The sequence below is a fragment of the Lepisosteus oculatus genome, chromosome 9 (assembly GCF_040954835.1).
Source record: "Lepisosteus oculatus isolate fLepOcu1 chromosome 9, fLepOcu1.hap2, whole genome shotgun sequence".
Classification (NCBI taxonomy): Eukaryota; Metazoa; Chordata; class Actinopteri; order Semionotiformes; family Lepisosteidae; genus Lepisosteus; species Lepisosteus oculatus.
This window is the reverse complement of record NC_090704.1, coordinates 1,347,356-1,362,500: the sequence shown is the minus strand read 5'-3', so window position 1 is coordinate 1,362,500 and position 15,145 is coordinate 1,347,356. Positions and strand designations below refer to the sequence as shown.

At 38.9% G+C, this 15,145-nt stretch overlaps 1 protein-coding gene and 1 long non-coding RNA gene across 3 annotated transcripts in view; one reads left to right on the top strand and one right to left on the bottom strand.

Annotated features, from left to right (window-relative positions):
• The window catches only part of LOC107078378 (uncharacterized), a 54,189-nt gene extending 41,297 nt beyond the window's left edge, over positions 1–12,892 (bottom strand). For both annotated transcript variants that reach the window (XR_001479321.2, XR_001479320.2), the window contains exons 1-2: positions 12,810–12,892; positions 7,016–7,146 (exon numbers count right to left, since the gene is read on the bottom strand). This is a non-coding gene — a long non-coding RNA (uncharacterized lncRNA). The remainder of the gene's footprint in view (positions 1–7,015; positions 7,147–12,809) is intronic.
• barhl2 (BarH-like homeobox 2) lies at positions 8,470–13,601 on the top strand. The gene is made up of 3 exons (XM_006634703.3): positions 8,470–9,720; positions 11,108–11,333; positions 12,614–13,601. Exons 1-3 carry the CDS (start codon positions 9,177–9,179, stop codon positions 12,924–12,926), a joined length of 1,083 nt encoding a protein of 360 aa, XP_006634766.1. The 5' UTR covers positions 8,470–9,176; the 3' UTR covers positions 12,927–13,601.
• The last annotated feature ends 1,544 nt before the right edge of the window (positions 13,602–15,145 follow it).

The window sequence follows — 15,145 nt, the reverse complement described above, 5'->3', positions numbered from 1 at the left end:
TAATTCAAGCACTCCGGTAATTAACAATGGAAAGGTACACGTCTGCTTTTCGGAACAGGTTTATACAGTCTGGGTTTGAGTGTGAGCGTGCACACGTGTGTGTGTGTGTACGTATTGATACACTTTTTTATTTATGTGTGTGTGTATATGAGATTAAACTGTGAGAGCTGTCATTCAAGTGGCTCAGCTTGATTGCCTCTGTGGGGCTCTTTCATTATTCCAGAGTAGAGTGCATATTTAAGATTAATTTCAGGCTGCACGTAATATTAAAGTTTGAATGCGCTGTTTTATTAGAATGTGTAAATTCAGAAAGAAAAGTGTTCACTCACCCCCCCAAAAACTGTATAATATTATGCTTTCAAAAGGCCGATCTCCAAGTGTAAATGTCATACTGAGCTGTTAGCTGCAACCTTTAATATTCGGTAGCTACTAGAATATGATTTTATGTTGGATTTTAGCACACGTTAGCAATCACTTGTACTCTTTTCCTTTCTGCAGAAACGGAAGATGTTACACACATTTAGCAAAAGACAAGCAAATTGTCTGTAGTTCTGCTGTCTCAGCCTGATCACTTTAAGACATATAATACCCTGATAGCTGCAGTGGAGTTGTAGCAGACAGTTGTTCACATTATAACCTCAGACAAAGATCCATGGGGGTAGATCAGAGAAATCTGTTCAAGCCTCTAAAAATAAAACAATTACTGATTCTCAGCAGCATTTCATGTTCATGAAATAAAGAAAAAATGATGATACAAGTTGCTGGTATTTTACAACACTGTTTTTTCTTACAATCAGAAATAATTTGATGCATTGGAGACATTATATATAGGAACAATATATAACAGTGTTATACAGGACAGAGATTTTCATGCTGTAAAAACCAGTAAAAAAACGTCTTCAGGCAACATCTTGTTGGAAGTTTAAAAATATGTGGATGTTTTGTGAATAACTTATTTCTGTCAAACAGTCAGGTTTATGGAGAATCTACCATTGCTGCTATTTTTAAATGCAAATTCATTTTAAAAAAGATTCCTCTCAGTCTGAACATAGTGCAAATGAGAGACAATGCCTTCTCTATAGGTGCTGATACATCCCACTAATGTACGTTAAGGTAGAGCCTGGAGAAATGCTACATCGTGGTAAGGTGGTGCAGATATACCAGAACAAACTTCACGATCTCTGTACTAATTACATCATTTTATATCATATCACACAGTGTCCAATCTAAATTGCTGCTGGCTCTTTTTTATGAAAACACCCAATGGTTGGTTTTTACAAAATTAATTACGTGTGTGGTATGTGAGACTGAAAAAGCTGTCTTTAAAAATATTTTTTTCATTATTTTTTAGAACAATCTGTGCTAGGAAAAAAACAGGGGAAAAGATTTTGTGAATTCTGTCCTTAATGTGGCTATTTATTAAGTGAGGAAAGACTTACTGGGCCCTTGTTCATATTAACTGACATTGCCTCTCCAGATAGTTCAGCGGTATTGTCATTATAATGCCAGAGATTTATATTGTATTCAATAAGAAGTATAGCAAGTCTTTTTTTTTCTTACACTGTGCATATCCTGACAATGCAATTTACCTTTCCCAAGTTCCCAGGAGGAAAGACAAGATTCGTATCATGGTCCTGCAGTTAAGATGCTAAAAAAATAATAATGAACAGCACTCACCTTTTTTATCTATAGAGTCTAATCACATGTATGCTGTAATATTCTGAATTACAAGTTGAAACACAGTGATAACTGGAAGGCAGTAATAGTAATATGATCGTGCCGTGCATCAAATTCAACTAGTTTTCAAATGCATAGCAAAGCCTGTCTTTACAGTGATGTCCTCAGAAAGATTCTGCCATGTTAATCTCACAACACACTAATCAATTTAAAAAGATAACACCAACTCTAAGCAGGCAATATAAATTATGAAAAAGACTTAACACGTGCAAAATGACCTAGGTGTCATTGAGAACAAATCATTGTATTCCCAAATAAATTAGACTAGAACACACACTCTGCACACTCTGCTGGGATTTAAAAATATCGTATGATTTGCCATGGTAAATAAACAATGTTGAAAGGGTAGGGTTCTACAGAGGTCAGTACATTCTTAACTCTGTTAAACTGAAGTGTATCATATTATCTGAATCATAATCCAGACCACTCACTGTTAATTAAAGATACTGTCATGTGCACAATGCACCTGTCTTCAATCTGTAATGTAGCACTACTGATGGAAATGACTTTCTGACTATTCAACTATACAGACTCTTACATTTGGTGAGTGTTCAGTAAAACATTGGCCTTGTTGAAAAAGTTTCATTTTCATTGAATTATGAGAAGATGCAGCTCATGAAAAAACCAACAGCTCAGTGAATGTTAGATAAAAAGACAAACTGCTAAAAACACATTAAATCCACACTTGCTTTTTGTTGTTTTAGTTTTGTCTCTGTTCACTGTTTACGCCCTTCTTAATAAATGTTTAATTGCCTTATATGGTAGAGAACAGGGAAGGTTGTGTTACTTGTTGAAGCTGTCAGATTTTAGCCCTCTCTGAATAAACCGGGAATATGATTAACTTATTTCATTCCACAGTGCTTTTCTGTGTCTTGTATTTAAAAGTTTGATATTCTGTCCAAGTTGAGATGACAGCACTTGATGTTTTTTGTAATGCAAGGAACAGCCTACAAAATCATCACTCGTGAGTCTTACCATCTTCTTCTTCTTGATCAAAGTTGTTTATGTTTTTAAAGAGCCTTTTCTGTTTCTGTATTGTCACTCGCTTATTTCAACATGGTAACCCCTTCATTTAAATACTGCCTCCTGGTGGACAAGCAGGAAATCACTCTGCCCCTGCTAATCACCGCAGTGTGGAGTAGCACCAGCTCTGACAGTTGTGACCTTTCTAGGGTGTGAACATGTTTTGTGTCACAGAGGAGAATTCTGAGATGGAAATAATGATTAAAGTAAATAGTACTGCAATTGTATTCTGTTATTTAAAATATTTTAACATCCTTCCACACATTGGATTGGAAATAAAATCATCCAATTGCCAGATCATTTTGACTTTAATACCTTCATCTTTTTTCGATGCAGCCTTTTATGACATGTGTGTTACAGCACTCCAGTGAATAATTACTTCAACCCTTGCCTATGTATACAGTATCATGATATTTGGCATCTAAGATTTTAAACTTCACCACTTGCTAAAAGTGCATTGCAGCCCTTCGTTTCGGAACAGCTGACGTATTTTATTCTCCTTGTCGGCTTGTGGCCTGTAGACCCTGGAGTACTGTCTGTGGGAAAGCAGGGAGGCTGCTTGTATCCCAGGTTACACTGGGCTCATTCTAAACAAAAACCGGGAAATGTCTCAGTGCACAAAACAAAGGCCATTGGCCTGGCATGTGTCCAGACAACCTTCTCTCAGCCCATCGCAGGGAGAAAGAGGGACCGAACCTGCACGGACAGACTCCAACTTCGTCTGCAGCACCGACACAGTACTTCACTAGTCTTTTATTTTCCTTTTGCTTTTACTGACAGGGGGTTCAATACGTCTAGTGCAGATGATAATAAAGCATCTTCTTACTGAGTATATAAACTACAATAATCAAAAACAATAATAGTCTAAGAATTAGAAGGGACTGGAGAGACTATTCTTCGCTCTTTCGATAAGGTTTTTTATCCATCGAGCTGTTTTCTAACTGCGTCATCCAGTTCGGGGTTGTGGGAGGGCTGTAGCCCATCCGAACAAGCAGGAGGTCCAAGGTGGAGTGCACCTTGTGCAGGACAGTGTGTATTATAACCATTCTTAATCCAACAATGAAGGGGAGATCTGTCGGAAATTAATACAGAGTTGTGACACCATTCTAGCTCTCTTCAATGCTACAGTTTTTCCATCAGTGGTAAAAAAATAATAACTGATTTATAAAGTGTATAAATGTAAGATTGTTGATGACAGCTTTTGGGTCACTATAAAGAAAATGTGAGAACAATTCAAGTGAACATTAAATAGCAATCATATAATCACAGGTCACTTTTACATCGCACAGAATTATTCAACCTAAATGTTACATTAAAAGGAATAAACTTTATTCAGAGCTTTCATAAAATATGAGTTTTTGTACATCTTGATTGTTGTTGTTGGAGTTACAATTAAAATGCAAACACACCCTTTCAACGCGTGGTGAAATTCTTTCGGCAGTTCCAGAAAGTCATTTCTTATTTGGCTAATATACGGTACACTCGGTCTCAATGGATGCTTTCTCGGTTAAGAAAAATACATTCAGAGAGATGTTTTGAAGTCATTAAAATTCTGTAACTTATTTTGTTATTTTGTGTTTCTATTTTAATCTAACTTGATTTTAAACTTTACAAGGAGCGCGACCATTTAAACATTATATAAAAATGTGTGTTATAGTGCAGCTTGAAAATGATTTTAACAACATTAGTTTGACCGTTTCTTGTCTTGTGTTTGTATACATTAATGATTGTTTCTGGAAGTGGACTGTGTTCGTACCATTTGGACAGTGTTAATAAAACGGGTTGCATTTTCAGGCAACAAGTTGTTTTTATATCGTAACTTCAAATGCCAAATAAAACTTTTTAAAGTTGTCTTTAGGGTACCCTAACTATGTAATTACGCCACACCTGATAAGCACTCACTTTTGTATAGGCTACGCGTACAGATCAAAAACTCTCCACGAAGCTCATTTCAATTAACATTGTGTCTGGTGCTATGCGTCAGTGATTGGAGCAGGGGGTGACTTGTTTCTGTACAACAGACAGCTATGAAGCTATACCGAAGCTCCTGACAGCCCGTAGTATCTAAGAGCGAAGTGACAGCTTCAGCTTCAAGCCAAGAAAGAATCAATACGGTGCAAACTACTAATTTACTGTCCCATCATCGACCATCAGCAAGGACCAATAACATGATACCTTAACTGGTAGCATTCAATTTGTTCGCGCAACAGTCCTAAACCTAATAAAGACATTGATTATAGCTCCAAGAGCTGTTTCAATTAGAGGAAAGTTAATTAACATGTTAAATGAGTTTCACAGCATTGACTCTCATGTTCCGCTATCGCTTTGATTGTTTTTTTTTCCTACCAATCTGTTAGACAATAGAAAAAAAAAGAAAACAGAAAATCGAGTAGGATCTCAGGGCACATAGAGCTTCTCTCCGTAAAGCTGTGAGCGCGTTTCACTGCAGAGGACTAAAGCCACATTAACGTTATTCACTTCACCATTATGTAAAAAGTAGAACAGCATACAAACTTTTAATTTAATGTTTTATTTAGATCGTTAGTTGTAGTAAATTATTACTTTGCTGTGCGTATATTCACTGTGTAGACAGTTTATTTGCAAAGTGACAGTTCAGTACAGCATAGTTTCTGTAGTTTCTAGGCTGGATGGGTATTTCTAGGGTATTTGCCGATTCATATGGCCTAGAAACTCTTTTAGCACAATATACAGAGTTTAGAATTTTCTATGCGCCAACTTATTAAAACGGGATTGAGTTTTGTGCTTTATTATTCAAAATGTTAAATGACCTTTCTGGTTAGAAACTTGCCGACAAAATCAAGCGCTGCACAGACTTTTTAACCAAAAGGCACAGGCAGGGCAATATTCTGTATTCCACAGCTTATTGGTATTTTCATTTCTCACAACTAGTTAATAACAAATCCTAACACGCACCTGTCGTGTGAAAAGACGTTCAGCAATACTGAGTCCTAGGTGTACAAATACGAACTTTACGCTCCCGATTTTGTTTTGTCGCCGCCCAGTGGATAAAAGGAACTACAAGAAGACAGATTCTGTCTGTAATGAAGAGAAACTATGGAAGCAGACAGGCAGTGTATTACCACTGATCTTTCAGCCAGTCAGCGGTTTGCCGAAAGTGCTCTATTCAAATAAGGTCTGTTCTGCAACGGAGAATTTAAGCACAATATCAACATAAATAGGTTACTTCCATATAAAATATGCGCTGATGTTATCTGGACTCACAGGAATACTAATCATTTTCTCATGAATAAAAGCAGCTATAAATTAAATAAGACTAACATTAAAATTCGATACTCCCCAAAAAACAGCCCAAAACGCACTTCAATTTTTGTTTTGTTTAAAACATCATTATTTAACAGCTTCAAGTGTGTATTTTTCAATTTAAACAAACGGTTTTTTGTATGATGCCACGTTAATTTTCTAGTTTTCTCTCTGTACGCCTCGCTTTCACTGTCTTCAAGCGAACATGACAGAAAAGGTGAAACTATCGAATAGCGTTTAAATTCTGGAACTTGAACGCTTGTCTAGTAACTTCTCAAAGCTTCCCTTTCGCCTTGTTACATTTAAAACCTCTCGCAGCCCTGGTTTAATAATTCTATAATTAGAAATCTAATTCTATTTTTTCAACGTGAATATACACCTAGCATATACAAAATTCAATTTCTAATTCACGCAACGATTTGTCTACCTCTTCAACACATCGTCGATAGCTGAGACTGACTTTTGTGAACGCTTTCTACATCCATTCTGCCTACATCATCTACAAATCGGTCGATAATATTTATAAGCGGCTAACATGATCAATTTCTCACAGACGAACTTGAGTTTAAGCCCTTTCAGGACTTAAAGGAGAAAAAAAATCTCTTTTATTAATAATTCATTAAGTATTTGAATCATTGATTTTCAGTCTTCATTAATATGCGGCGCAAGATTTTCTACATGTTATTTTGGACGAATAAATAATAATAATAATAATAATAATAATAATAATAATAATAATAATAATGTGGTAATACCGCGATGTTTTTTTTGTATATACAAACATGAGCAAAAATATATTAAAAATGCTAAATGCTGGAAAATAAATTACGTAGTGTGAACGTTTTAAAAATGCAGTAAGAAAACAGTAAAGCCGCCTAGTAAAGCTCCAATTCCTTCTAAGTTACAATTGCCATGTCCGAAAGCCAAGCGGGGACAGACAGAAAACCGAAAGAAATCACAAAACGCCACAAACCCGTGTGCGGCTCCTGCGTCCTCGTCAGTCCGCCTGGACTCTTACGGCTCAGTTTAACCTCTGGCCCAGAAGCGCTCCGCAGCCGGGCCGTCTGCACAAACTCCCCGGAAAACGAAACTGTCGCAACATTTCTGCAAAAGACAAACGGCAGCCTGGTTTAACCCTCTGTTCAAATCCAGGTAGACGGCTAACGTCTGCTTGCCTGCGTTACCTACCTATCAGCCCAGGAAGAAGGTTTCCACCCGCACTCCGAGTGCGCCTTTTAATGCAAGTAATACAAGAAAATAACTTGTTTTGCGGTTTGCTTTTTCGTCCGGCATCCCTGTCGGTTTGAGGTATCATTAAAATAACCGAATCAATAGTTCTGATAATGTCTAATCACCCTTACCCATCGGTTAAAACACAGGGGGGATTATTGCTAGCAGGGCGGACGTCCGATATTTGTGTGTCATATTTCTGTATGCGAGAGTGGAAGTGATTGTATACAGATGTAAATTATACCTGGATGATTGTACTTTCTAGAGAATACAGCGACTCTTTCCAGTTAAATCTGCTGCGCCGTGTAAAAAAAGAAAAGGGTACCGTATGTCCTTAAAATGGAAATCCAAAACTATACCCAAACTTAAGTAACTTTGAATCGTTCATTAGCACCTTATAATTACTGTGCTAATTAGGCTGACACGGCAGTTAATCAGGAGTAATACGCTGTCATGTCACTGACACTACTCATTACTCTGACATTCAACAAGAGGTATGTCTGAGCTGCTTTGCTCACATTCACACAAGTTGATACCCATCTTAATACCAGCAAATAGTTTGTGATCCCTAGCGAATCAGACGGAGAACCCGTTTCCATTTCAAAATAAACAAGGTAAGCAAATAAATATTATTCACCCCAAACACGGATGTATCCAGCGAAATATGTGACGTGTGTATGAATACTTTGCCTATTCAGACTACCTACGTGATTATGAAGAGATAGCATGTACCATCTTTTTAAAACAGCTTTTCTATTTTAAAAACCGAACTGAAATAAAGGAATGTTTGCATGCATTAAAGTCGACTCGCATAGGATTTATATTTTTAGTGTAAAATACTTTATTTCATAAAAATTATAATAGAATGATTTTAATTGGTTTGATAGGGTAAATAAATAGGGATTACCGTGGTAATTCGCTGGGGCAGAGGATTAAGCAAACGCAAAGTCTCCTTTGCCTGCTCTCCTCTCTAGAAAGTTAATTAAAATTGTTTTTTTAACGGATGAATATTTCGTTAATTTGCCTCCTGTGTGTATTAAAATAAAATGCATTTAAAAACCGCAGAAGCCTATTCAAGCAAAAAAAAAAAAGCATTTATCCCAGTCGGTCAGAGAGCGTTTTATCAGCACCTTTGTGGCAGTTAGTATGGTTTAGCGATATGAAGTGGTCCACACTAAATTACAATATTAACACCTTTTCAAGCATTATTTTCCTTCTTTCGCAGGCTACGATAGAAGACAGCATCCACAGCCCTACTAAAAGGAGCATTCGGGGTTCAATAGCGAGCTGCGCACTGACAAGATAAAGTAGCGACCTTTCGATTGGTTGAGTCCGGCAGCGTCACGGCGTAGCCAATAGCAGCAGAGACGGATGAAACAGGGGAAGATTATAATAAAGGAGAAAATATGAGTTCCCTTTGCGATTGCTGTGACGTCAGTGTAGGAAGTCATTGTAGAGCAACACTGGAACAATTACAAGCGAAAAAGGAGCGTGGCGTGGACGAGTTAGTCCTCCGTGCCTCTCCACACCTCAACTTTGAAAGAAAGTTAAATAAGCTGAACAAAAGGACGTGGACTATACAGATCACCGCTTCCCCGTCTTCATACTGAATGTACCAAAATCTCGGAGAATACCATTTTAGTGACTTGCTCTGAAAGAGAAGGACAACAAAAAAGTTTTTTTCTATCTTTTGTGTTTTATTTATTATTATTATTGTTATTATTATTTATTTTTAAAATAATATTGTCAGCCGGACAAGGTTCCCTTTTCTATCTATACGACCACCTAACCGTGTCACCGTTTCATTTTTCTTTTTCGTCCTGAAATCTGAGGGAAGTCTTGGGTTTTTAAAGTTTGTAATGAAGACCAACTCTTAATTTTGATCTTTCCTTTTTTTTTTTACTATGGAAGGATCCAGTGGGTCGAATTTCGGAATAGACAGTATTTTGTCGAACACCAACAGCTCCAGCAGCCCGGTGCTGATGAGCGGGGATTTTCGGCTTGGGGACAGCAGGACAGCAGATTTCAGAAACCAGGCCACCCCATCACCATGCTCGGAGATAGACACTGTGGGAACGGCGCCTTCATCCCCAATCTCGGTCACCATGGAGCCGCCCGAGCCGCACCTTGCTCAAGACAGCCTGCAGCAGCACCATCATCTTCACCACAACCAGCAGCAAAGTTTGCAGCCGTCGCCTCAGGCTCAGCAGCAGCCTGGTTGCGCCCCCAGGACTGCCACCTCCTCCTTCCTCATCAAAGACATCCTGGGCGACAACAAGCCGCTGGCGGCGTGCGCGCCGTACAGCACCAGCGTCTCCTCACCCCATCACACCCCCAAGCCGGAGAGCGCCCCGCTAACGGAGGGCTTCAGGCCCAAGCTGGAGCAGGACGAGCCTAAGGGCAAGTTGGACAAGCGGGACGACATCCAGAGCGACATCAAATGCAACGGTAAGCGAGAAGTCGCGCGTCCCCGCTGAAACGCAAACGCAGGTGCGGCTCGGAGTCGTCAGGAGCAGGGCTCCTCGGTAACCCCTCCGAGGAAGACCCGGGTTGAGTGTGTTTGATCGGATGGGTTGAACAATTAACTGTTGTTATTGTAATAATTAATTGTACGTCCTTTTGCGCTGCTTTTACTGGAATTCTTTACTTTTACTGAAGTATTAAAGAGTATTGGCATCTCCCTCCTCATTGTTCGATAAATGAATTAGTCATGCATTCCAATACAACATATTATCTTGCCGATTCTGGGATCGCATATTGTATTATATCGATACACTATTTCTGTTGTATAATCTAAAAGCAACCCGAGGAAACACAGAGGCAGCCTGTGTGTTTAGATTTAAACGTGTTTATAGAGCCTACACTGTGTGTATATTTGTGAAGAGTGTACCTCTGTGTGTGTTCCCCGGTAGCTGGCGCCTCTTCTAGGAAATTAAATGAAGTATAATAAAACATTATTTTCCGTATGCGTTTGTAATAATTTCGGGGGCTGTCTGCGCGGAGTATTGTCTTCACCACTTGCTCAGGATCAGCAGAATCGGAGGGCTCTGTATTTTGCTTACGTGTGTTTATTCCTGGTGCATTGTGTATTTTCAAAAAAAATATACTGGAATATGATATCGATATTTGCGGCTTTTTGTTCTTAATATTAGCATAACAGAACAGAAAGCAGATGTAGAGTCTGCCTGGCGATTTTCCTGCGCACGAGCCTCCCCAGTGGGTCAATTAGAGAGATTATTGTTCTTCCTACAGAGGAGACCATGGAGCGCCGCAAAAACTGCTACAAATAGAGATGGATTGACGGATCGATTTCTCAGCTTTTCTGTAAAAAAAAAAAAAACTTAAGTTGACAAATAGAATCCGGATTTCTTGTCGTTGTCATCTGGACGTGCTCGGACATCGCACTCCTATTCTTCAGAGCGAGCTAACCCGTCTGCTGTATGACCATGCAATTAGACCATTTTACCTCAACCACTCGCATTGTATTCCGTCCGCTGAAATAATCTCACCGCTGTTAATAAATACCATCACTTATAAAATAAATTATTGTTCTTCTCCATCCGGTAAACTTCTGAGTGCAGACCAGCCCTACAGAAGCGCTTGGGGTTTTGAAATGCTACGCCAAGAAATCTGTAAAAAACATATTCTAAAAATTGTGCAAAATGCGTGCAAAACAAATTATTTTCAGGGTAATTTTTATAGTGGTTATATTTAAAGCGGGTATGACGTTTGAGCGGGGAGTAATGTTTTTTTATTATTACACGCTCAAAGATTTCCATAAGAGACAAGAAACATTTTTTTTTCTTATTGTGCATTTTTTTTTGTATTTATTTAGGCACGAAAGAAGAAGGTGACCGAGAGATCACTAGCAGCAGAGAAAGTCCCCCGGTTCGCTCTAAAAAGCCCCGCAAAGCGAGAACAGCCTTTTCCGACCATCAGCTCAACCAGCTGGAGCGCAGCTTCGAGCGACAGAAATACCTGAGCGTGCAAGACCGCATGGATCTCGCGGCGGCGCTTAATCTCACAGACACGCAGGTCAAAACCTGGTATCAAAACCGAAGGTATGCCACGCTCGGTGATCTCTCGCTGCGCATCACGAAAGGGGATTTGTGTTGCATATTCCTTAGAATAAGGCACGGGCTAGCCTAAATTTCATAGCTACAAAAATGAAATCAGTCGGTTTAATAAATAACAACAAAAAAAAATACAATAAAGCATTCATGAATGTGAAGTGTACAGACAGTTCAGTATTGCGATCCTTGGAAATTAACGTTTTTATACAATATGCATTTCATTTTTAAAATATTTAGTGGCCTACTTTGTTTAATGTCGTCTTAATCTAAATGTTATTTAAAATAGTCCTGTCATGATTTAAAAATAATACATTATTTTGCACCATACGTACGGACATGTGTATGATTTCAAATTTTAGATAAGTTTGAAATGTCACGACTGTTACAAATGTCAGTTAAGCCCTTCGTCCTGAACCGCAATCAAACATTTTCACTCTTTCGCTCAAATTTAGAAGGTATGATTTTGTGATGTCCTGGAATAATTGTGTCTTCCAATATTGTTGAAGAGAATTACGAATATATATATTTAAATTAGAAAATAATTGTACAACATTTTCGTTTTTTCCTGCTCTGTAAACCGAATTTAACCACCCCAAATGTGTCAGAAGAGATTAATGTCAAATGTGCCTAAACACACAAAGGCCAATATCATTATGAAAACAAAGACAAGCAAAACCAAACTTGTTCCAATATATTCGGTTCGATTTACATATTTATCTGTCTTAAAAAAATGAGAACTCAAAGGATGGATTAAAATAAAGACATTATTTCGAGTAAATAAGAAAATACTAAAGCCTCTTTCAAGATTTTCAGTAGTGTTCGAGTATTAACTGATGCATAAAAAACGCCATGAATGAATATTTACACTTTCATTTTTAAACAAGTAAAACATAATTGTATTTTTATTTCTTGCTGATGATTATCCGAAAATTAATCGTAAGACTAAACATTTCTTGAAAGTTTATTTCACAGTCATATTCCAGTGGCCGCGGACTTATTTTTTTTTTATCAAGGTGTTAGAATATCAACTAAAAATAACCAAAACATATTTTATCTTACTTTTAACAGAGAAAGCTTTCTTTTCAGCGCGTTAAAGACGGGTCGCTTTCTACCTCGGTTTTTTTTTTTTGTGGTCTAATTAACTACAGAAAATCTACCAATTTATGCTCGGAGTGATTAAGCCTGTCCAATTAACGGGGTGCTCGGGGGAATTCCTTGATTCAGAACCAGTTAAATAATTTATCTGTTGTATTTTGATCTGATTTCAGGACGAAGTGGAAAAGACAGACCGCCGTAGGATTAGAACTGCTGGCTGAAGCTGGGAATTACTCGGCTTTGCAAAGAATGTTCCCCTCCCCTTATTTCTACCACCCGAGCCTGCTGGGCACTATGGACAGCACGACAGCAGCCGCGGCCGCCGCCGCTATGTACAGCAGTATGTACCGGACTCCGCCGGCGCCTCACCCCGGCCTGCAGAGGCCCCTGGTCCCGCGGGTCCTGATTCACGGCCTGGGCCCGGGCGGGCAGCCGGCCCTCAACCCGCTGGCCACCTCCATCCCAGGAAACCCGCACTCCCGGTAAAACAAGACGCGAACCCGAGACGACGTGGGGGAACTGATCCAAACTTTTAAAAAACAACAACAGCAGCAACAACGACAGCCACAGCAACAACAAAAGACTATACGGGAAATTTTATAGAGGGACAGAAAAAAAAAAGGAAGAAATATTTAATAACAAACTGCAGTTTTTTTTTAAAAAAAACCAAAACTGTAAACAAAAGGCCCCCCTTAAGAAATAAAGGACTGTTAACTTTCTTTTTTTAATTTTTTGTACAAATACGCTTATGATACTAACAAATAAACTTCTAAAGTTTATGAGAAGGACAGCGAGGGGGGGGGGGCGGGGGGGGACCGCGGTGACTCGGGCCAACCGCGAGACCGGCCTGGGAGCCTCGCGCTAACTTCTCGAGGCCTTTTTTTTTAATTTTATTTTCTGAAGTGGCATGCTCAGTTACTGTAAGAAATGTACATTTGAAGGACTGAGTGAAATATTTATTATATGTCGTCAGAGAGATCCGCTTATATAAATCATGCAGACTTTTTTTTCTCTTCCGTCATTTTGTCATTTAATTCGATAGAGGTGAATTAAGTCAGCCTTAAGCTTTCTGTTCGTGATAGACTGACGCCCATCTCACGGAAGGATTCTCTAACAATTCCATTCTGTAACAACAATAAAAACTTTAATTTTTTACAAGCACTGAAACCTGTGATCCATTATTTTTCTTTATGTGAGTTAAATTCGCCCTCGCAAGGCGTCAAAAGGTTATATACTAGAACTTCATTCAGTCCAGATGATTATTATTATTATTATTATTATTATTTTTATTTTTATTATTATTATTATTAGAGCCCTACAAAAGCGCAAGGCTGAGCCGCAGCCGTGTGTGTTTCGCAGACAGGGGACTCTCTCCGCGGTCTGTGATCTGCAACAGCTTTCTGACGGTGAGAATAGACGTTGCCCCGCGCTGGCAGGCCGGTGTGGAGTCTGGACGCGAGGCGCAGCCTGGCAGCTGTTCCGGAGCAGCCGAAAGCCTCGCACGGCCGGCCGGCCGGGACAGACAGCAGGCGCTGGGCCGCTCAGCGTGAGCAGCCCTGCGGAGGCAGAAAGCATTAAAAGAAAAAAAAATATATAAACAATTAAAAGAAAAATCCCAAGAGCGTTTTCGTTTATCATCCATATTCACCAACGGAATAATCCTCCCGACAAAGTCCGGGCTGAACGGAATAAACTGTTGTTCGCCTGTTCATTTATGCCGTTTAGCGCATTTTTTTTTCCAACGACTAAACTTGGGATTTAAAAAAAAAGCTTTTCGACGCTTATTCAGCACCACGCCAATCACGCAACACGCCGGATTCCCATTTATTGAATGCAAATGTTATACTAAACGATGCGGCCCTTACTTTTGTCATTTTACAGCCGTTTGGTTAAATTAAATCAAACTCGGAATATCACACAGGCAGTGCAACGAAGTAAAAATAAAACGTACTTAAGATATGCGCAAAATATATGAAAAATACATTAGCCCACCACCACGGCGGTATTTTTTAATAAATCAATAGGGACGTGTTGTTTCAGCTTATTTGTGGTATTTAGAATATTTGCTCTCTTGCAAATGGAGCATCTCGTTGCATATCGGTGACGGAGCTAAACCAATAAAATGCGCTTTAAGTAGGAGCGCAATTAAAAGAACATTAAAATACTTTCTTTTTAAAGTATGATCGTGTCCCCAGGAGGGTTGCGGTAAGATGGCGCTTTCATGTGAATTGACTCCGGAATGGAAGAGCCTCGGGGCCTGTTTGTTCGGGTTTCTCTAATTGGAGAATCGTTTGCTGATTTCTCTGTTAATAAATTCCTGTTAAAGCCAAGTTGACCTTTGCTATGGTCTGTGTAAAAGAGGAATAAGTGACTCTGATTTTCTAGTCCGACATTATCCCAATTTTAGCAGCGGAGAAAAAGAAGGATTTTAAATAAGAACCAGGGGCCTCCGTGTTTTACTTATTTTTTCAAAGTTAGCGCTGATTTTTAAAGCAATTGCCACTAATAATGAAAATGAAATGCGGCTAAACTAATTTACATCTTTGTAATGTTATTGCCTGTGGTAACAGGGGGGTCTTGGGATTATTCGCGTCAGCTTCGCTGCCTTATTGCAGAAATGCTTCAATAATTTCGGAAAAAAAATAAAATAATGTATTGACTTTATTGACTTTTAAAAAAAAGATTTGTCAGCTCTCTCACGGTAA